Source organism: Cydia splendana, chromosome 9 (genome assembly GCF_910591565.1).
Source record: "Cydia splendana chromosome 9, ilCydSple1.2, whole genome shotgun sequence".
NCBI lineage: Eukaryota > Metazoa > Arthropoda > Insecta > Lepidoptera > Tortricidae > Cydia > Cydia splendana.
Window position 1 is genome coordinate 17277016 of NC_085968.1, and position 23076 is coordinate 17300091.

Sequence of the window (23076 nt, forward strand, 5' to 3'; positions counted from 1 at the left end):
GTTTGCATTTATATTACAATATGACTTAAATTATTATGGGGAATTAAACTGCTCGAGTGATTTGATAAACTAAGTGTAATATAATCAACGCGCCACCACATTGTTTTAGTTTAGCCGGAAATGAAATTGTTTACTTCTCAGTGCCTGTGTTCATAACTATATTATTTGAAGCATTTTTAGTACTTCGATGCGTATACTATACTTAAATAACAGAAATAACGCTTTACATACTACGAAACTTGTTAATTATGATGTATAAATATGGTTCAAGGCTGAGAAATATTGCAGTCACAAATGTTTCGACTTTGTGTCGACTCTGTGTTGACACATGACACGCGCTGTCAAAAGTAATAACAAAGTTACTGGTATGTTACTGGATTTGCAAAATGGCTCCTTGTGTTGATTTGTTTTCAGATATTCTCAAAGTGTAAAAATGCCGTGGTCAGAGATGGGCATTAATCGATTAACTGTTTATTCGACTAATTAATGGAATAAAAAAAGTTAATTCTCAAATTTTAATCGCGATTAGTTTAGTCGACCTAACATAGATTGAAATTGAATTAATCTGAATATTAATCGAATAAATTATCGATTAAATCTCGATTGAAAGTTGACAGGGGGCCATTTTTGTACGTAAAAATAATAGAAATGTCTTGCATGCAGATGGTAGCAAAACACTTTGTCATAAAAGTCGAGATGGGTGTCGATATATAGGTTTTAGGGAGTGCCGATTTCGAAAATAATGACCATTTTGGAATCCGAAATGGCGGCCATGCACTGTGTCATAAAAGTCGTCATGGATGTCGTTTTATACGTTTTAGGGGGCCCCAATTTTGAAAAAGATGACCATTTTGGAATCCAAAATGGCGGCCATGCACTATGCCATAAAAGTCGTCATGGGTGTCGTTTTATAGGTTTTAGGGGGCGCAGATTTCGAAAATGATAACCATTTTGGATTCCAAGATGGCGGCCATGCACTATGTCATAAAAGTCGTCATGGATGTCGTTTTATAGGTTTTAGGGGGCCCCGATTTAGAAAATGATGACCATTTTGAAATCCAAAATGGCGGCCATGCACTATGTCATAAAAGTCGTCATGGGTGTCGTTTTATAGGTTTTGGGGGGCGCAGATTTAGAAAATGATAACCATTTTGTATTCCAAAATGGCGGCCATGCACTATGTCATAAAAGTCGTCATGGGTGTCGTTTTATAGGTTTTAGGGGGCGCAGATTTCGAAAATGATGACCATTTTGGATTCCAAGATGGCGGCCATGCACTATGTCATAAAAGTCGTCATGTATGTCGTTTTATAGGTTTTAGGGGGCCCCGCTTTCGAAAATGATGACCATTTTGGAATCCAAAATGGCGGCCATGCACTGTCATAAAAGTCGTCATGGGTGTCGTTTTATAGGTTTTGGGGGGCGCAGATTTCGAAAATGATGACTATTTTGGATTCCACTTTTATGACAAAATACGTAGCCGCCATCTTGGATTATAAAATGATCATCGTTTTCGAATTCTGCACTCCCTAAAACCTATAAATCGACATCCGTGACGACGCAAGTTATCTTTATTTTCAGATCTAACAAATTGCTACAGAATACAAAGGACAAAAAAGAAGCGAGGAGGTAATGAAACATGCAAAAATACAGATGATTCCTCGACGCAATTGGGTGATTCTTAAATTGTGTCCAGATTTTTTTTGTCATAAAAGTTTATATTTTTCACATATTACTAAATCTATGGCAAAAGTTATAATATTGCAATGGATTCCATCGCATGTAGGTATAAGTGGCAATGAGACAGCTGATGCATTAGCAAAACAGGCATGCAGCGATGGCATTGAATTTCACTTGAAACATTATATGGGGGCAATAATGACTGTTTACATTTAGTCAAATTAAAGTGTCGCGAATTGTGGAAGGAATATTTCGACGAGAGATCTAGGGACAAAGGTATTTGGTATAAGACAATACAGCCACAACCCTTTAATTCTCCTTGGATTGATAATAGTGTGTTGTGTAGGCAGGATCTAGTTTTATTATTGAGATTGCGCTCTGGACACATTCCATTGAATAAGTTCGCCTACCTCATGCGTAAAGTGAATTCGGAATTATGCACCTTATGTAATCGCGTCGAGGATGTGTATCATATTTTAATGGAGTGTGTCCGAAATGAGCGACTTAGAAGACAGATATTTCATGAAAATGACAGTTCCATTGGGTTATGTAATACCTACCTTTCGAACCCCATGTCTGAGGTTGTTGAAAAGGTACTAAATATTGTTAAGTGCGGTCTGAGGGACAGAAATGTGTGATGTAATTAAACTAGATGTAGCTATTTACTTTCTTTTAACTTTGTTAATTAAGTCTGTTTTTTATGGGGTGACATATTCGTTCAATCGAAAAAGCCCCTTAATAAAGGAAAAAAAAAAAAAGTTCCGTGACATTTCGACCTTGTAATTTTTTAAGTAAATGTTTTTGTTTATCTATGAGGATCTCACTAGAATAGTATAATCAAGGTATGTTTATATTTGATGAATGAAATAGTAACGCAAAAAAAATATATATTTGTGTCTTATATTCCTGCCGAAGACTTCTATTTTACCTTTTCCTTCTACACAAGTTTGGCCAAGTAATAAGAATTTAGGGCACTCAATTTTATTTTCACTTCTACAACAGTAAAGCTACGAGGCCATGTTTTGGTATCGTTTTCGTATAAATTCGCAGTACCAAATTTAGTTAAGGTATCACATTGACACCATTCCGAAGTAAAAACATATAAACTTATTATATTAAAATACCTTCTTTTAAACTCCTCTTCACGCTTAAACTGCTGAACAGTTTTAATTTAAATTTGGTACACATATATTTTGAGTCCCGAGACAGGATATAATAAGTTATCTCAAAAATCACCCTTTAAAGGTGTGAAATGAGGTGTAGGGGGGAATTCAGAATTGACTTCTTGAAGTTAATACTGTTTAAGTTTAGGTTTGAAGTCATGTTTTTTCATCATTTTTAACTAAATCAAAGATGTAGACCATCCCAAATTTCATATAAATCGGTTCAGCGGTTATTGATTTCCCGTACAAATTTCCACGCCACTTTTCACACCTTCAAAAGATGATTTTGGTTGTAAGATCTATCCTATGTCCTGTTCCGGGACGCAAACTATTTCTATACCAAATTTCAACGAAATCGGTTCAGCGGTTAAGCGTCAAGAAGAGTTTCAAAAAAACCGGCCAAGTGCGAGTCGGACTCGCGTATTAAGGGTTCCGTACATTAAGTCCGACTCGCGCTTGACTGCACATTTCTAATAGGTTTTCCTGTCATCTATAGGTAAAGAACTATTTTGTGTATTCAGACGGACATACATACAGACGCACGAGTGATCCTATAAGGGTTCCGTTTTTTCCTTTTGAGGTACGGAACCCTAAAAAGATTTATTTTTATTTTGTGGAATGGTGTCAATGTGATATCTTAAATGGATTCAGCACCCCAGATTTATACGAAAACGATACCAAACACGGCCTAGCACCTTCACTGATATAGATATATCAAGATAAAATTGAGAGCCCTAAATAAACTTTCAAGAGCGGATATCTCAAAAACTATTCAACATATCGAAAAAATTGACGGAATAAACTTGTAACAAATTAAATTACCTTTCATTTTGTATAAGTGGCCATGTCGCTGAGATGCATAGTTTCCGAGATATAATCGAAAAACGGGAAAATGGGACCTTCAAAGCCCCCTCTCTCCCCCCCGCTCAAGGGCTACGGCCGGGGACTTTTGATATGTTCACCTCCTAACTTGTCAAACCGAGTTACGGAGTCAAAAATTGTGTTCCGAGCATTTCCCTCTACAACTTTTGGAGCATTCGTTGCCTGACCTAAGTAGCTTATTGAATTTCTTTAAAAACTTTTCTGTAAAAGGTTGACGGGTGTTGGGTGTTTATATGGTTTCGGTCGATTATTATCATTTGCATTGCCCATGATGACTTACTAGAATTACGAGCACACGAGACACTAATAGTAGTTTGACAAACCTTGGTTTTCAAGAGGTATTTTATATTGACATTTGCTGTCACAAATTTGCTGTCAGATTTAGTCGCAAACCGCACGCAAAGTGCACACAAATGTGTCGACACCTTGTTACGGAAAAGTGTAGACACGGCGACGACACTTTGTTTCGAAACAATTCTAGACACATTGTGTGGACTCTGTTACGACACATCTGACATTTAGTTACCACTTTGTGATTCTGCGACTGGAATGGTTATATGGGTCGTTGTTATCTTTGATATTTTATAGGATCTGTAAAACGCCGGCTCTGCAAGGCATTGACATTCCGGGTCGTATTGGCCGGATTTGTGGTGGAAGATGTGGAAATTTAAAATTGTGGATTTGACTCATATAAATGAAGAGTATCCAGTTGTAAAACGATGACTGGTTTTATAGAGATAATTATTTTTTTACATATAAAGTGCCTTATAAGTACTTACATGTTAGACTTAGATATTGTTGATGAAAGATAAACGAATAAATTTAAATAAAAATTAATGCCATTTTCCTGAGTATGGCTTTACCTTGGTATCGTCTTGGGTCGTCCCATTCGTTTTTCGTCAAGTTCTTAAATTAGTCCTATTCTGCTTTCGTCACTCATTCTACATTCGTCACAATCGTCGGTGGCTTTCAATGTAGAACGAGTGACGAAAGCAGAATAATACACACGATCAAACCTTCTTGGCGCAGTCTGTACCATGTTTGTCGGCACATTAGTGGAAATCCAATGCATTTTTTTTCCGTCGTATTTTTTAAAGAGCATTTCTTACTAATGCTCGAACAGTCTATAGCACGCAAGTGTGAGATTGGGACTGAGTAATTTCCCGTCCCTTATCCAGAGGACTACATTTCAAAATATAAAACAATTCAAGAAATTTACCTTCTTGCCAAATTTCACCTAAAGCGGTTCAGTTGTTTAGCCATGAAAAGGCGACAAAGAGGCAGATAGAATTGCAGACAGAATTACTTACACATTTATAATAGTTATTAGTACATTTCTAATGGGATTTATAGCCATAAAGCTGATTATTTTTGACTGATATTGTTACTACTTGGCTTGACACCGACTTCAAACATATCAGTTGGTAACGCATAGACTTCAAAAACGATAATATTTTATTTCATCCTTTTTGAAGTCAGTTTGCTTTTTTTTGTAAAAAGTTTTTATTTTTCCATTTTAGATTTAACGCATTGTTAAGAGCGCGACGCATGAATGAAAAACAAGATCATATTTAACACTAAATTCGTGTACCTATTACTTTAATAAATATGTAATATCAGGAATTTTCTCGAGTCCGTATGGGAAATTATAATTCCTGTCACTACTACACTAAATCCATCCTCCGCCCCGCCACTGACCCAATCCCTCAACGCCCCGATCACTCAACCTCACAGCGCATCAACCCCTGATCCAGGAACCCCTCGACCCTGAACGAGCAACCCTTCAACCGCCATTCCCCGACCCCTTAATCCCTGACCCCTTAACTCCTAACCCTAACCCCCGATCAGTAGCCTTACCAGCTTACCACGAGTTTGAAATTGATATATTCGCTAGCGTGTGTGTAACTTACTTTCTTTGCATCTCGCTCGTACTGGCATATTAGTGCGAGCGAGATGCATAAAAAGTAAGTTACGAAGACGTTAGCGAATATGTCAATGTCAAACTCGTGGTAAGGCTACTGATCGGGGGTAGTGTCAAACTCATGGTAAGGCTACAGTCGCACTACATCAAATTGGTGATTTTCGGAAACAAATGCTCGAGTTACTTTAGAAAACACCGAAATCACTTTACACGTGCCTTTAAGAATTGAGGAGTTCCCTCAATTCCTCATGGATTCCATCATCAGACCAGAACCAAAAATAATACGGAAACACCTTGGAGGTAACTTCTTCCAAACAAAAAAAGAATTACTCAAATCGGATCACAGGTGCCGGAGTAATCACTGAACAACTACATTTAAAAAAATCATCATCATTATCATCATAACAATCATCATCATCATCAGGTCTACTTCATCAAATTGGTGGTTTTCGGCAGAAAATGCTCGAGTTGCTTAAGAAAACAGCAAAATCACCATGCGTGTGCCTTTAAAAATTGAGGAGTTCCCTCAATTCCTCATGGATCCCATCATCAGAACAGAACCAAATTAATATGGTACCAACTTGGAGGTAGCTCCTTTCAAACAAAAAAATAATTACTCAAATCGGACTACGGATGTCGGAGTAATCGGTGAACGTACATAGAAAAAAACATAGCCACAACCGAATACAGAACCTCCTCCTTCTATGAAATTGAAGTCGGTTAAAAATTAGGGATATACTGACGCTCGCGGTCATTGAGTCAGCTTAGAGTCATCGCAGATGAGTTGGTAGAGGGGTGGCTGGTGTCACAGAGCCGTGAGTAAAATTTTACCTGTTACCCTACTTTTTTGGTTCCGTACCCGCAAAGGGTAAAAACTGGATACATTACTAAGACTCCGCCGTCCGTCTGTCTATCTGTCTGTCACCAGGCTGTATCTCATGAATCGTGATAGCTAGGCAGTTGAAATTTTCACAGATGATGTATTTTATGTTGCCGTTATAACAAGAAATACTAAAAACAGATTATATTATAATAAATATTTAAGTGGGGCTCCCATACAACAAACGTGATTATTTTGCCGTTTTTTGCGTAATGGTACGGAACCCTTCGTGCTCGAGTCCGACTCGCATTTGGTCGGTTTTTTCTACTTATACATAGTATTCCTTTAAGTAATAAAATATTTAGTATTTTTAAACGCCGATTTTATACACGAATAAAAATAGAGCTACGCGTTGATATCTAAAATGTATGCATGTCACTAGTTCTGAATATAAAGATAATTTATTTTTCAAGTAGGTACGCATATTACAATGCGCTTATGAACGTTAATAAAGTAAGGTAACATATTTTATGTTGTACAGTCAGCAGCAGAAGGTGCTAAGCGGGCCAGGTGTTCAAAATGATCTTGACGCGACTTTATAGTTAAGAGAATAAGAGCGTGTCAAGGTCATTTTGAACACCTTGCCCGCTTAGCAACTTCTGCTGCTGACTGTATGTTTGTAATCTACCCAATTGGGTAGGCTACATTCAGCTTGTTCGATAGAAAATCCAATTGAAAATTTGACATATCTGCTGTCTGTTCTTAAAATAAACTTCGCCAACGGCATTTTTAAAACAATAACCGGATAGTTACTTGTTTACATTTTTCAATAGCAAAATTAATTTATGTTCGTCTCGGCGACGAACGAGCGCGCGACAAGCTCTATTGAATCTTAGCATTTATTTGCCATGAAACCCGCCGACCTATTCAAAAGAATTGTCTTCTATGAGCATATTTCTAATATAACTTGAGCTTTAGATTCGTAATAACTTTGCGCAATAGAAGGTCAATAGTCAGGAGCAAAAGTAAGCTTTATGAATATAACAGGACTGGACTACAGATATATATTTTTCTAAACAGCAGTAGAGTTAGACCAAGAAAAGTCTGCAGAGATTTTGACAGCACACGCAGTGCCAGTTCTATTTTAAACGTGTAACTTCTATGAAATAATGATACGTCATTATTTCATAGAAGTTAGACGTTTAAAATAACACCTGCACTTCGTGTGCTGTCAAAATCTTTGCAGACTTTTCTATTTGTTTAACTCTATTTATACCTACTCATCAGTAGCGTGCACAGAGATTTGGGACTGGGTAGGCAAAATTATATCAGAAAACCGGGCAAGTGCGAGTCGGACTCGCGCACGAAGGGTTCCGTACCATAATGCAAAAAAAAGCAAAAAAAAAACGGTCACCCATCCAAGTACTGACCCCGCCCTACGTTGCTTAACTTCGGTCAAAAATCACGTTTGTTGTATGGGAGCCCCACTTAAATCTTTATTTTATTCTGTTTTTAGTGTTTGTTGTTATAGCGGCAACAGAAATACATCTGTGAAAATTTCAACTGTCTAGCTATCACGGTTCGTGAGATACAGCCTGATGACAGACGGACGGACGGAAGGACAGCAGAGTCTTAGTAATAGAGTCCCGTTTTACCCTTTGGGTACGGAACCTTAAAAAATGAGAGCTACTAACTCACCAAAAAAATTGCGTGATGGTTTTCATTTTGTTGTCAAGTCTTTTCAATTACTTCTTTTTTTGGCTAAACGAAAGCTTCGAAAACGCATCATTTTTAATAGTTTGCACACACAGACACCCACACCCACACCCACAACTTTCACAGATAAAATTATCCATTTTTTCACTAATCGCACTTTATAATTTCCGGCAACTGTTAACTGATGTTATCTCATAAACTCACCAAAACAAACAAACAATGGCGACCGAATAAAAATGTAAATAAACTTAACCAAATACTGTAAACGAATAAAAAAATAGTCTCGTTTTTGCACTAAATTACCATAGCAAATGCTACTTTTTAAAATAGTCACGTAAACATCGGAACTATTCGGAAACTTTCGGGCGTCATTCGTTTATGTTTGGTACGAAAGGCACTGCCTATTGCGTCTAAATGTGTGCGTTACTTGTATAATTGTGTGCTCGTACTTATAGGAAGGTCCACTACACTGTAACCGCGTAACGACGACTCACGGGGAGGCACACATAGAAAGATTTAGACGGAAATGTTTTCTGTCTTTGCCGTGCAAGGCACGTAGCGGCGCTAGTGCCGCGTGGTGTAAACTTCGTCGCGTAGAATTATTATACTTAGATGATGACTTGATGACAAAGCTTAACCGGTAGATGGAGCGCTTATTAATTTTTAGAATGTTTTAAGTTATATCGATTACTGATAGTACGATCAGGTATAAATTAAATTAAGTAGTTTAAGAGGATAGACATCGGAATTATAGTAGGGTAGGCAGTGCCTTTTTGCCTTTATGAAGTGCACGCCACTGCTACTCATGCTCTTCAAAACACATACCCTAAAATTTTGGGTCGAATTTTTAAAACAAATCCACTTAACTACTTCGCTCAAGTAAAAAAATAATAGGTAAAATGGTTATTAGGTTAGGTCGGATTCTCTGGTTTTCATTTAATATTTGCACATTACGCAACCCCGCAATGTCACGAAGCCGGCCGCAGAATCGCCGGTACTTGACACCCTTCACTCCCTTAAGTCAAAAGTTCTCCTTGGTGAGAAGGACGTTAGACGTTCAGATATTAATGATATTATATGTCTGTGGAAATGTGGACTGAAGCTAGTGTAATTTACTTTAAGCCCCATACACCCACAATGGCGCGGATACATCTAAAGTTTTCAACAACGAAAGCCTCGCGTATAAAGACGAGGTAATTACACACTAGCCCCGTATGCTGCGTCATTATTCATCGTTTTACGACTCCGCGTATAAATAAGTATTAAGCTCCACTCGTATGGATTGCGAACATTTTATTTTTAATGGCAAGGCTTGTGCGAGTCCAAGCTTAGATCTAACTCGTGTTTACATCGATACTGTACAGGGTGATCCTGGAGACTTGATAGGGCCAAGCCTCTACAATTTAACTTTTCCTGTGTGTATGGTGCCGTGCCGTCTAGAGCAGAACAATCGTTCTCGAGAAAAACACAAAAAGTTAACTAATAATTTGGTTATTGGTCAGTATCCTTAGCATTATCATACACAGACCAGAGATTGATTACAGATCCATTCCGGGCTCTATCTATTTTCAAAATATATACTAAAAGTATATTAACACTAGCTCATTCGACCGTTAAATCGCGAGTGATTCTATCATAGGTGTTACCGAAAATTTTAGCACGGCACCTAACCTAATAATAAGGACCGTATTGTTGCCCTTGAGCCATCCTAGATGTCGCTTTTTGTGGGGGCCCATCTTGTGAGGGCGAGTCACCGTCTGCCGGAAATAAAATTGCATACCGTTTTATTAGGCAGGCGTCCGGTTTCTTATCCCATAGCTCAGTTCTTAGTCCATCGCTTTCACCCAATAACCTAGTTCATTTTAGATTCCATCAACTCTCAATAGTCCTTACACCCTGGCGGGTGCTGCCTCTGCGTGCGTCCCATGACACGGGCAAGGGCAGCCTCCGCTCGGTGTACCCCTTACATTTCATTAAAGTGTCAAAAGGGCCTCTACGTGTTGGCTTCGGCTCCGCGCACGCCTCCCAAAGGTCCGGAACACCATTGTTCCGTGATGGGAAAGGGCCGTATGTAATGTGATATTCAGAGTGAAGGGTTCGGAGGATAAGGCGCGCTCTGAGTGGCAGGCAGCCAGATTGTGATCAATTAAATTGATCAAATAATAAAATTTTAATACCTAATGAAGGGATAATCTCGTGTTCATGGTAAAATCAATGAAGATAAGGTATCGACCATCCATCCCAAACCAACCTGTATTATGTGTGTAAAGCTTGCTAGGAACATAAATTCTGTTATCACCTTTTAATTACGTGTAATAACTTTCTTTACCCAACGCGGCGTCCGCGCATCGGTGATCAATGGCGCAATAAAGTGCCATTAGTTCAACAAAATTTAGCCTTCGGATAAAAGTAGAGCCCGATTAAGTTGACCCTACACCGACTTAGCAGCGACAAAGTGTGGAACGATTATAATAATATAAACGTCTGAGGCGATAGGCGAAATAAAAACGAAATTTCTTGAGCTAGACCGAGAAAAGTCTGCAGCGATTTAGATAGCATACCTATTACGCAGTGCAAGTGTTATTTATACGTCATAATTCCATAGAAGTTTGAGGAATAAATAACACATGCACTGCGTGTGCTCTCGCTCTCTAGGCCCTCGGATTTTCATTGGACTTTGACGTGTTTGGTACGACTAGGTACTTCTAAACTATCGCTTGCAGTCGGTGCAGCTGCAAAATTAGCTTAGAGTAAACATTTGTGATATTGATTGAAAATACAGATGTGCAGGTTGCGGAAATTTTCCTAAAAATTGGAAATCACAGACAGAGAAATTTTCATATTGGAAACGGAAAGTTTAAATCTCCGTAATGAAAACTTTTCTTGTAGATTTTTCGTAATCTTGGAAATTTTTCAGCGGCACATGAGTAACTGTTAGCTAATCAATAGGTAATATAGGGTTTACTTTTTTTATGACATAGGTACTTAATTTATTTATTTCCTTTCATTATCGCTTTAGAATCATAAGATGATGCTTTTTTCGACTTTAAATATTACTTTGAAAAAACGCTGGTAAATCTCGGATTTACAAATAAGACTAAAATTCCTGTACTGAAGCTGTATTGAAGAAACTGACAAAGGAATTGCATCTACAATGTTACAATAAATATACGGTACCTGTATGGTCGAAGTCACATAAATCTTTACAAGCCAACGCTCCAAAAATATCGACCATATTGTCAGTGTAATAGAGGCGTGTAAAGGTGGGATCAGACGGTTCACTCGGATGAATGTTCACTCGAGTGAATGTTTCATTTCACGTTCACACGGCTACTGGAAATATTATTCATTTTTTCTTTTCTTTCACTAAGTCTTCGAATGAAGTTGTACGTCTTGGTATAAGTTTAATTTGTGATCATTTAATAAAGATTTTAACAAACAAGAAGCGAAGAAGAAATTTATATGCAGCCACGAACACATTTCTGAAAGAACTAGCCGATGAAGATGAGGAATCGTATTGCAATCATTTGTGGATGACTAAAAAATACTAAAAATAATTTTTAAAGATCTTCTTCTATTAGTAGATCCATTAATAGCGAAAGAAAACAGTTTAATGAGAGACAGTACACCAGGGCTGCCAGATCGTAGAATTGGATAAGAAATTCGTATAATCGATTTTTTTTCGTATCCATTACGTTGGTCAATCGGTATAATTGGATACGAAAAAAAACACCGATGTCAAACCACTGAGATGCTTTAAAAAACAGTGTGCCAATACTGTTTATACGATTTAATGGAACGGCAACTACCACGTCAACGTGGGCTATAACTATAACCGCAAAATTTTAAGTTCGCAAATTGCGTGCATCGTTCTCTGTCACTCTTATTACGCCTTAATTGGAGTAAAAGAGAAAGATCCCCGCAATTTGGGGCTTACCACGAAAACCAAAAGTCGCCAGTTTTTAAAAATTCAATTTAAAATTAATAGTTTTTTTTGTAAGTACTCGTATAATGCAATTGAATTTCGTATAATTGCGGGCACTGGATCGTATAATCAAGATTTATGTACTGGCAGCCCTGCAGTATACCTAGCCGAATAAAACTTGCTACTGGCGATTGTTTTGGAACTTCGGAATATTTATACAGAGTACCTAGAAATTCCATATCCTACTTTGTTCGTTCCACTTGAACACCATTTTATTGCTTTTACGTTATCTTTGTCTAGCTAGATAGTAGTATACCCACAGGATTCGAGAAAAATATGCAATATCCGAATGAACGTTCATTTCTGTGGTCACACTGTTCATTTTTTGTTCATTCGGAGTGCGAGTGAAAGATGCCGAATGAAAATATCCAACATTGTTGGATCCTTTCACTATAATGAATTCATTTTTCATTTTTGGTTCATTTTGTGTTCAGACGTGTCACTTTGAGTGAAAGATGAATAATGAATAGTAATAATGAAACTAGAAAATGAACAAAAAATTAACCGTCTGATCCCACCTTAAATATATGTTTTGGAACGTTGGCTTGTATAAACTACGTCTAAGTCCACCGGTGGATGGGCAGCATCCCTTAAGTACGGTAAATTATACTGCGATAGCCAACCCGCCTGCCAAGCGTGGCGATTATGGCATTTACCCCCCAGTATGATAAGCATAACCAAACCGCCGAGCGATTCCCGGTGCTCTGGCTATGGTAGCGGTCAGGGCACTGGAGGAGTCAGGGGTGCTAAAAATCTACGGCAAAGATCTGGCTTCTGGGGGAGGCCTACGTCCAACAGTGGACGTCTTTCGGCTGATATGATGATAATGATGTTGGCTTGTAAAGGTGTTTGTGAACTCGACTGTACCTGTCTCTGAATAAGTATTCATATGAACTTACTATGTATGGTTACCGCTGTCAACAGCGTAAACAACACTGCAAAAGTGTAACTTTGCATTTAGCGAAATAGTGCACGTTATAAATATTTGAATAACTTTATAGCTTGTACCTATTTGTGTCATCAAAGTAAAACAAGTGATAAAATACAATGTAAAATGAAATCTTTGTTATAAAGTGGATTTTTATAATGCATTTAAATAAAACGACGGATATAAAACATGTTTTATACATGATTTGTCCGACTTAGCTCTAGCTCGCTCCGACCGACTTCCCAACGATTTTTTGACTCGCTTTGCTAACTCTTACTATAGCAAAACTACATTATAACTAGGGGCATATTTCACTCGTTAATAGTGTTAATACACAAGTATCAAATATTTTGTTCATGTATGATTTTCTTATTTTAATTTATTTAACAGTAAATTTAGTAGGTACCTACATCGTATTCTACCGAACACGCGCTGCTACAGCTATGGAAATTCCGAGTACCATACAAATACATAGTTTTTATTTAAAATGTATTTAGTTCAGTGTATTTACCTATAAGTACAACTGACCGGTCAGAAACTAAATTATAAAAATGGTACAGGAACGTACGTTGAACCGACGTAGCGCGTGCTAATGGGAACTGCAAACAGCGGGCGAGATCGTGAGCCAAACTTAAGTAAAATAAAATATCCGGCTTATTTGCCACCGGTTCGTGGTATATTTCGTAATGGATACCTTGTGCTTAAATTACATTACATGCCTATTTACGCCTACTTTTTCGGTATTCGCCTTTTATCAAGCTTTTAAAAATTTTGCAAGCTAGGAAAAATATTTATTTCATTTTTTAGTTTACAATCTGTTTCTCAAGTCTCAAGAAAATATTAATAATACGAGAATATCTGCAAGCTAATTTCGCTATGTGTAAACGACTGGAGGTGCAGTTGGTTAATGATAATGATGATGTAGCCTAAAACCTTATCAAATAAAAAGCATCCTTAGGTAAACGACATTAAAGATTAAAGTGCGGCAACAAATGTTATAATATAATAACAGTGGATAGCAGTAGATATTTTACTGAACAATCTTCAATTCCCACTAAGGATACCAAAATTAGGTAGGCGTGTACGAGTAAGTACCAATTTAGTATGAATATTGTTCGTTTTTGTTACATTAGTATACCATATGATGAAAAAAAATAAAGATGAGACAAAATATATGACGAGAAAAAATAGATCACGACATCGACAGTAGAACACTAGCTACTAGAGATGCCCCGAATAGTGGTTTTGGCCGAATACCGAATATTCGGCCCCTCTCTCGGCCGAAGCGCCGAATATTCGGCATAACATGCGAACATTTTGATTCACGACGTTAATTATGAAAACTGTTCGCCAACAAAGCAACGTTTGCTAAAGTTTAACTTTTGTTGCTCAGAACTAGTGAATGTAGTTAGAGTCAATCAAATCAGACCCATGATAAAACTAAAATTATTTGTAATCAACAAATACTGAAAAACAACTTTCCAAGAAGGAATGTTAAAATTAAATATAGTCGGTAATTTTTATTGCGTATTTTTTCTTTTTTTGTAGGTGCAACAGATATTCGTTATTCGGCCGAATACCGAATATTCGGCAAAATGGCCGAATAGGCCGAATACCGAATATTCGGCAAAATGGCCGAATAGGCCGAATACCGAATAGTTGCCAAATATTCGTCGCATCTCTACTAGCTACTACTACAATTAGAGTGTGGCAGATATTTTTCAACTCGAACTGTAGAGAGATAGAGATAAATTTGTAAAACTAATAGAGGGGGGCACGATAATTTAGGCGCGTTATTTTATCCACTACAACTTGTATTGATGCTGACTGTACAATTTATGCATATACCCTTGCAAAGGGAGACTAATAACAAGCTAATTTGAGTAGTAGTTGAGTAGAGCTTTATTAATCCAGTAACTTTGTCGAATTTTGTAACCTGACTCTTTTGCGTCAAATCCGGTAGTTCTGATTTTTTTGCAGACTTGTTTATGATGTTGGCCCAATGAATAATCCAAGTTTGTGACTTCGAGCGCCTAACGCAACTTTGTCAACCCTGTTTTGATGGGGGGGGTACGATCTTGTGGCTACCGGTCAATCAGCTTTGATTGACCTTAGAAACAATTGTGCCAACCGGCATCGCCTGAGACAAAAGTGTATACTCACTGCACTTACTTAGCCTACGAATACAAGTTCGAAATATTAGACATTTTGAAAGGCTTTATCTCGCAAAATATTAGATGTACAGAGACAATTCTAGTGTCTTATTGTAGCAAATTTAGTCTACTTTAAAAACGCCCTAGAAAGTTACTATCAAAAACTAGTACATTAGAGTTATAATCGCCCAAATCTAAAAAAAAATGCGGTTTATTCGATTTTTGACAAAGTTGCGTTCGGCGCTCGAGGTCACAAACTTGGATTATTCATTGGGCCAACATCATAAACAAGTCTGCAAAAAATCAGAACTACCGGTTTTGACGCAAACGCAAAATGTATAATTTTACTGTATTATATACTGGGAAAGAAATATTTTTGGCTGAAAATTATGATGATACGAATTATTTTGGCTTTGGGCGTTCATTAACACGTGCCCGTGTCCCGTGACTCACATATGATTCATAAATTCATTTCGGTACATCCTAGTTTGATACGTTCATGAATCATTAATTGCATCCATTAGGCAGTTATGTATACGGAATCACGAATGTAGGAATTTTACCCGAAAATTGCTTTCACACAAAGTAATACTGTAAAGAACAGGAAAATATAGAAAAATACAATGAGGAAACTGCATCTAGTTTCCAAGAGCACCCATATTCTGAACCTGGTAAGAGTGATAATGGCACAACACTCAACAACAATACTTAGGTATACGTATACCGATACAGATACAGATTTTATTGGTAAAAAGGTACATTTTACAAGTCATTCGGTTCTTATAATTAAAAATATTATTAACAATAATAAATTAATCATGCAAATGTTATTAACAATAATAAATACAAATCAATGATCGTTACGCATAGACTCTATGAATTCGTCAATTGAGTAGTAAGCTCTTTCAATGAGTAACAATTTTAGCTTTTTGTTAAATATTGGGTCACTTTTCGACTCCTTTATATAAGTCGGTACTGAGTTATAGAGAGTTGGTCCCATGATATTTAGTGACTTTCGTGATTTCGCGAGCCTCAGACTATTAGTGTCTACAACCTACAGACTATTAGTGTCTCAGTAGGGTGTAGAACTCGCGAGACTGCATGGCTCTGTCATTTTGAAAACTTGCCAAAAACTCGACAAAAAATCTATATAATTATTGAACCTGGTCAAAAAATTTTAAATTTAAGAACGGTTGAGAAATGCGGCTTACCTACAGACAGCCCCGGGTATACCTACATACTAAAACATTTTTTTTTGCCCAAGCCGAAACGGAGACGTGTCGTCCGAGGGTTCCGTACTTTTTAGTATTTGTCGTTATAGCGGCAACAGAAATACATCATCTGTGAAAATTTCAACTGTCTAGCTATCACGGTTCGTGAGATACAGCCTGGTGATAGACGGACGGACGGACGGACAGCGGAGTCTTAGTAATAGGGTCCCGTTTTACCCTTTGGGTACGGAACCCTAAAAAAACGGAGCGGTTGCGCAATATATCTGTCTGAATTTTACCAACATAATGTTCTTAAGAACAACATTTCTGAGTTCTTAATGAGTAATTTTCTATTGTTCCAGCAATATGGCTGCATCCCACATCCTTAGCGCCGTGGAGCCAACGGTCGGCGGCGGCAACGCGCGCGGCGGCCGCGAGCGCGAGGTATCCGTCGCTTTGGATGACCGCGAGCTGTGGGTGCGCTTTCAGACGCTCACCAATGAGATGATCGTCACGAAGAATGGGCGGTGAGTTGGCAATATATCAGAATTTTCAGGAAATAATTTTAAGCGCAGTGAAGTGGATTTTGTCATCGTGCTGGACGATCGCGAGCGTTTCCTACAAAATAGATATACAGGGTGTCCAAAAAATACCACGTCAAATGGACACTGGAGGTAGGACACTCTATTTTTACAGATTATTTACGTAAAAGACTATTTTTTGCTATCGGCTACCGTTTACGAGTTATTAACGAAAAACTAAAAAGAACGACCTTAGGATTGATTACAAGTACCTACATAACTTTCCCGTTTTAAATATGGGTCCTAGCAGAAAGGGTAGGTACATAATCTTTTTTGTAGAAAATTTTATGTAGTTTATGTATGTAAAAGAACATTTTTTGCTGCGGCCACCGTTTACGAGTTATTTACGAAAAACTATAAAAAGGGACCTTTAAACTTTAATAAAATGAGTGCCATGAAATATGTAACCTATTTTTTTAGAGTAGTCATAGCCGTCATAGGTAGAAGTGTTAGAGAACGTTAATCAAAGTTGGAGGTTATTATCAAACAAAACATATATTGCAATTAGAAAATGCCTGCCAGTTAATTACCTACTTAACGCTAATAGGTACTCGCTCCTTTGAACGAAAAAACTGCCATCAATTGCTTTCATATAAATAAAAGTGGCTGTGACATACACGGACAGACAGACAGACAGACATGACGAATCCATAAGGGTTCCGTTTTTTGCCATTTAGCTACGGAACCCTAAAAATGAATTGTTATTCAAGCAAAAGTAAACATCTTATGTCTCATTGTTTGTATTCATGCACGTTATAAAAATATGATTTACTCACTAGTCATTCAAAATACCGTACTTAATGACCGCAACATAGTTTCATAGCAAAGTAGGTCCTTAGACAACAATGAAGTACACGATGCGAATAAAGCTAAAATATAATGTTTAGTAATTACACCGAGAGCATAATCAGGTAGGTCATCAAAGTTAGTGAGAGGTCATAAACTTGCTGTAAGGGAACATTAATCAACCGATGTACATGTTATGGGGCAATGCACATAATTTGTAGGTACGTAATTATATATGTTTGCTTATATTCCAAGTAAAAACTTGAGCCACAAATGTAAGTACGAGTGTAACGACCTACTAGGAAAGTGTACTTACCTATGTACCTACACTGTACAAAAACTATATCTTCTTACTATACCCCCATTTTTATATGTGTCTGTTTAGCCATAACCATAGGTTGGCTGGTACGGAATGTCCTTAGGCATTAACTAAGCCTGTGTGGACATATTTTCGTATTTTGTGCGTTAAAGTTTACTACTTATAGTATAAACTGTGGTAAAAACTCATAGTTCGCCCGAACTATAAACACTGGTTCGCCAAAAACGTGGAATTGTAAAACGTAGTCTGAAGATCAGCTTTCAATTGATTTTATTTAATATTAATTTATGATCAAACCATGAATGAAGAAAATCTAGATGGTGGCTGTTTTTATACAATTTTGACTACCTACTACGTTTTGATATTAAGGGTTTCGAAATGTCAGATATCAATTTTCAACATTATCAGAACAAAAATAATGAAATTGTAGAGGGCGGCCGCATTTTACAATTTTGACTATCATTTCATATTCGAATCCTGAGATATCAAGTTTTAATATTTTGGTCATTAAAAAACACAGCACTAGGTTCATTTAGTTTAATGATTCTGTTTACTCCATATCACGAGAGACCATATAGAGCAGTGCTAACCGCCGCGGCTAGTTTCAGCAATTAGCAGGGTAGGTCTTGCTCATTATCGCAGGGCGGCTAACCAGCGCCGTCCGTGCCCGATATCGCCCTATCCTTGAGGTGTAGGTCTCGGGTCGAACAATACTGCTTACACTAGTTCTTGCTTGTTTTTAAGCGACTGCAAACAAGGAAGAGGCTTTGACTAAACGGGACTATCGCGTTTATATAGTACGTTCGCGTACGCAACGTCACGTTGCGGATATAATTATTGGACCTTAAGCTACATTTAGGGATAAAGAACTTGCATGCAATTTTCGTTACATTGCGGTATTTGGTCGATCGACTGATGAACTCATTGATAGGTACCTACTCTGTAGTTAACAATGTCTCGAATATTGCATGCAAGTTCATACGCCGTGTCTAAATGGGGTTTTAGGGTAATCACGGGTAATGAGTACTCGACAGAAAAACAAAGTGAGAGGAAGAAAGAGATTCTTAATTTTAACTGTTGCATTATTATGTCGGGAGTCGGGACTCAGTCTCGTTTTAGCTAATAACATGTTTGTTTATTTGAAAGCTTGAAACTTTGAAAGCCCTTGAATGGCCCCATTTACTTATTAGGACAAGGAAAGGATTTGATGTTCCATGAAAAATGTGTGGAATCTAAAATACGAATTTTAACGTCGATAAAAATATGATGAGTAAAAATTAGGCATACATCAATTGTGAGTTTGTGACGCTGCCTTTGACTGTCTAGTTAGTAATACATACGATAACGGTAGGTACCTACCATGTTTATTGTTTTATGTCCAAACTATTGTGTTTTAACGTTTAGGTAGAACAAGTATGGTAGATGTGATCATCATCATAACTAAAGATAGAAATCATGATGAGATCACAGTTACGATCACAGTCCATCATATTTATATCGAAGAAATCCGACAAGAAAGACTTGGTACTTACAAACATAATTAATAATTGTATACCTAACTACGAGGGTGAATCAAAAAGTCCTTAGAAATAGGGTCAAAAACAAACAAATATCATTTTTATTTTTTTACTTTTCAACATAATTTCCTTCTTGTTCTATACATTTATTATACCGTTTTTTCTACTAGTCGACTGTAATTCTTGAATTAAGATTTCTTATACCAAACTGCAATTGGGAATTTTTAATGTATGGGCTCCCAACTCAACTATAATATTCATATCGATACAGTTTAGTCAACTATAATGAAATTGACCAATCACAGCTCGCCGCGATCAAGAGGACGAAACAAAACCATAGCTCAAATTAATTATTTTAGGTTGTATAGTAGAAACAATTGGTTCATAAGTCAGAAACGCGCATGTGACACCCTTAATATAGCAACATCCATAGACTACGAAAACCACTTAGTGTTGCTTGTTAGTCTCCATAGGCTACGGTGGCCAAAATCGAGAAAACAACTGTCTAAAAATTGAATTTAGCGCGGAGCAAGTACCAGGGCCTCATGAGTTACGAGAAGGTGTCGTTACCAGCTCGCTGTAGGGCGCGGGGCGCGGCGGCCGGGTCGCGTACCAGTATGAAGGTATCACGGCTGTTCGCGAATCTTAGCTGTATACTTTTGGTTTGGTTTGTTTGTATGATTCTACTAGTTTAAAGTATTATTTTTGTTGACTAGTAGAAAAAGTATTGTATACAATAGTGATATAATCAAGCTTTTCAATCTCGTACCTTACTTAGGCAACTCAGCAAGCTTCGTTGCCTAAACACGGTACTCGACTGAAAAACTCTCTATTATATCACGATTGTATAAAATACTATTTCAAGTTTTTTTAATCCATCATAAAAAAACGATTTTTCTTGAGCCTCAAAAAACTCCTCTACGGCACCCATGACCGCGTTGTTGTCGTCAAATTTAGTTCCGCGAATGTGCTCCTTTAGTTTCGGAAACAATAAGTGGAAATCACTAGGAGCTAAGTCTGGCGAGTAGGGCGGATGATCAAAGATCTCAAAACCAGCTTGGCGGATTGCAGTGAGAGCCATTTGTGATCGATCATGGTGAAAAAGCACTCAATTTTCCTCGACGTTTTTCTTTGATTGCTTGGCGCACTTTTGGTATTAAATCGGTGTAATAGGCACCTGTAATGGTCTTTCCTTTAGGCAGATAATCAATAAAAAGGATTCCTTCTGCATCCCAGAAAACTGAGGCCATAACTTTACCTGCTGTCGGAAATACTCTAAATTTCTTTATTGGAGGGGAGGATGGCCGTTTCCAGGACATGCTTTACTTTTTTGTTTCAGGGTCAAAATGGTGAACCCATGGTTCGTCCATTGTTACGAAACGACGATAAAAAGTGTCCGGATCATGCAAGATTTTCTTTAGATTCCGCTTCGAAACTTCTAAACGCAAGTTAGCCTGCGTTAACATTCGCAGAACCCATCTTGCTGACACTTTTTTTAAACCCAAAACATCGGTTAGTATTTAATGTACGCTACCAAACGAAATCTTTAGAGTCTCTGCTATGTATTTAATTGTTAGTCGCCGGTCGTCCAAAACCATTTTCTCAATTTTTTCAATGGTTTTTGCGTTAACTGAGGTAGATAGCGGGGGTCGTCTTCGCAGCTAGATCTGCCTCTTTTAAACTCCGCAACCCAGAAAGCGACGGTGGAATAGGGTACAGCACTAGTGCCTACGGTTTGCTGAATATCCAAAAAAAAATCCTTGGTAGTAATTTTTTTTCATACACAAGTACTTTATCACGGCACGTAACTCATTTTTTTCCATAATGGGACGTTTTAGTCCACTTATTTCGCAAAATATTGATTTACCATGTAACGGCGGGAACAATTCGAATGAAACCAACTGTCAAATATGACGTTATAATGACAGTTCATAATAATAAAAAAAACTTCATTTAAAAACTTTTTATAAACAGCCAGTTCTAAGGACTTTTTGATTCACCCTCGTATATGTGTCGCTTAACTTCAAACTCGGGTAAATCCATTCGACCCTCTCAGCAAATATCTACCCTATTACCTTTTCTTAATACCAAAATTGCATAATCTGACAGATGGATTTACCCGAGTTCGAAGTTAAGCGACTCATATCATAAATACAAATTTTAGACAATTTGTGATTTAATCAGAGATAGATAGGTAGATTTATTGTTTTACCTACCGAATATTTTAAAGTTAATTCATTTCAACAAATATTGTAAGAACGATATACGCCGTCATTGATCTTTGAAATAACAGCATATTCGCAACGCCGACACGAATAGAAAGGTCAATAAGCATTACAGATGTAGTGCATAATTATTTTCCATCGTATTTTCACGGAAACGTACGAACGTGTCTTGCTATTTCAGTCAGTCTCGGTACAAAAAGTACTGACTTATAACATTTACTAAATCACACAATTAAAACATCAAATTAAATTAAAAAATACCTTTTTGTTTCAGCCGAATGTTCCCCGTGGTCAAAGTGAGCGCGAGCGGCTTGGACCCGACGGCCATGTATACGGTGCTGCTGGAGTTCGTGCAAGTGGATTCACACCGCTGGAAATACGTCAACGGGGAGTGGGTATGTGGCTTAATATACCAGTCGAATATTTCCCGAGGTCAAAGCAGTCTGGATCTGGAGACGTGCATTTTATATAAACAAGGAGTAGGTATGTTTTTAGGCTTTATTTGCTAGTCCGTAATGCTCTGTGGCCAAATTGTTATTGACCTGACGGCTACATACACGGTGATGTTGGAGTTCGTGCAAGTCGATTCGCACCGCTGGAAATACGTCAACGGGGAGTGGGTATTTATTTCAGTCATCCAATCGAACGTTTGGCTTCATGTTTCCTGACGGTCATATTGACATACGTAGTCCCCAAGATTATGTGCCTAGACTGTGCTGACAACATTTGATGTCGACCGTGCCCATGGTCTAATAAAACATGGTCTTCCATTCCCAGAGTGACACGGGCCTACGTCACAATAACATTGCCACTTTATTTCAACATAACATGTTACATGGGTACATTATACCTATGGTTAAGGCGACGGTAGCGGTGGGTAAAATATCAGATTCTGTCAATTTACCCCATTTCACACACAAGCGCACTTCACGCACACTACCTCACTTTACTGGGACAGGTCAGTGACCCATCATGTTTTTTTAAGATTGGACTTTTAGTTTAGTATTGACCACTAGCCTCCTTTGAGGGTAAAAGCATTCCATTTAAAGATGAAAGAGAAACAATGCATTTAATCTTGCTTTCCTTGTCTGTTCATGTCACACGTGACGTACCTATTTAATTCATTTGATTGTTGACTGTTTTACTACCTACTATTGCTTTGTCGAGATACGCGTTTTGTACAATTAAA

At 37.7% G+C, this 23076-nt stretch overlaps 1 protein-coding gene across 2 annotated transcripts in view; it reads left to right on the forward strand.

Moving 5' to 3' along the window:
• The window catches only part of LOC134793726 (T-related protein), a 50538-nt gene that overhangs the window by 11720 nt on the left and 15742 nt on the right, over positions 1-23076 (forward strand). Inside the window, exons 2-3 of one of the 2 annotated variants that reach the window (XM_063765379.1) lie at positions 16822-16986; positions 22162-22282. In XM_063765379.1, the coding sequence (XP_063621449.1) occupies positions 16826-16986; positions 22162-22282 (282 nt within the window). In that variant the 5' untranslated portion in view covers positions 16822-16825. Of the gene's footprint in view, positions 1-16821; positions 16987-22161; positions 22283-22387; positions 22508-23076 lie in introns of those variants that run through there. The other variant, XM_063765380.1, reaches the window with a different exon arrangement.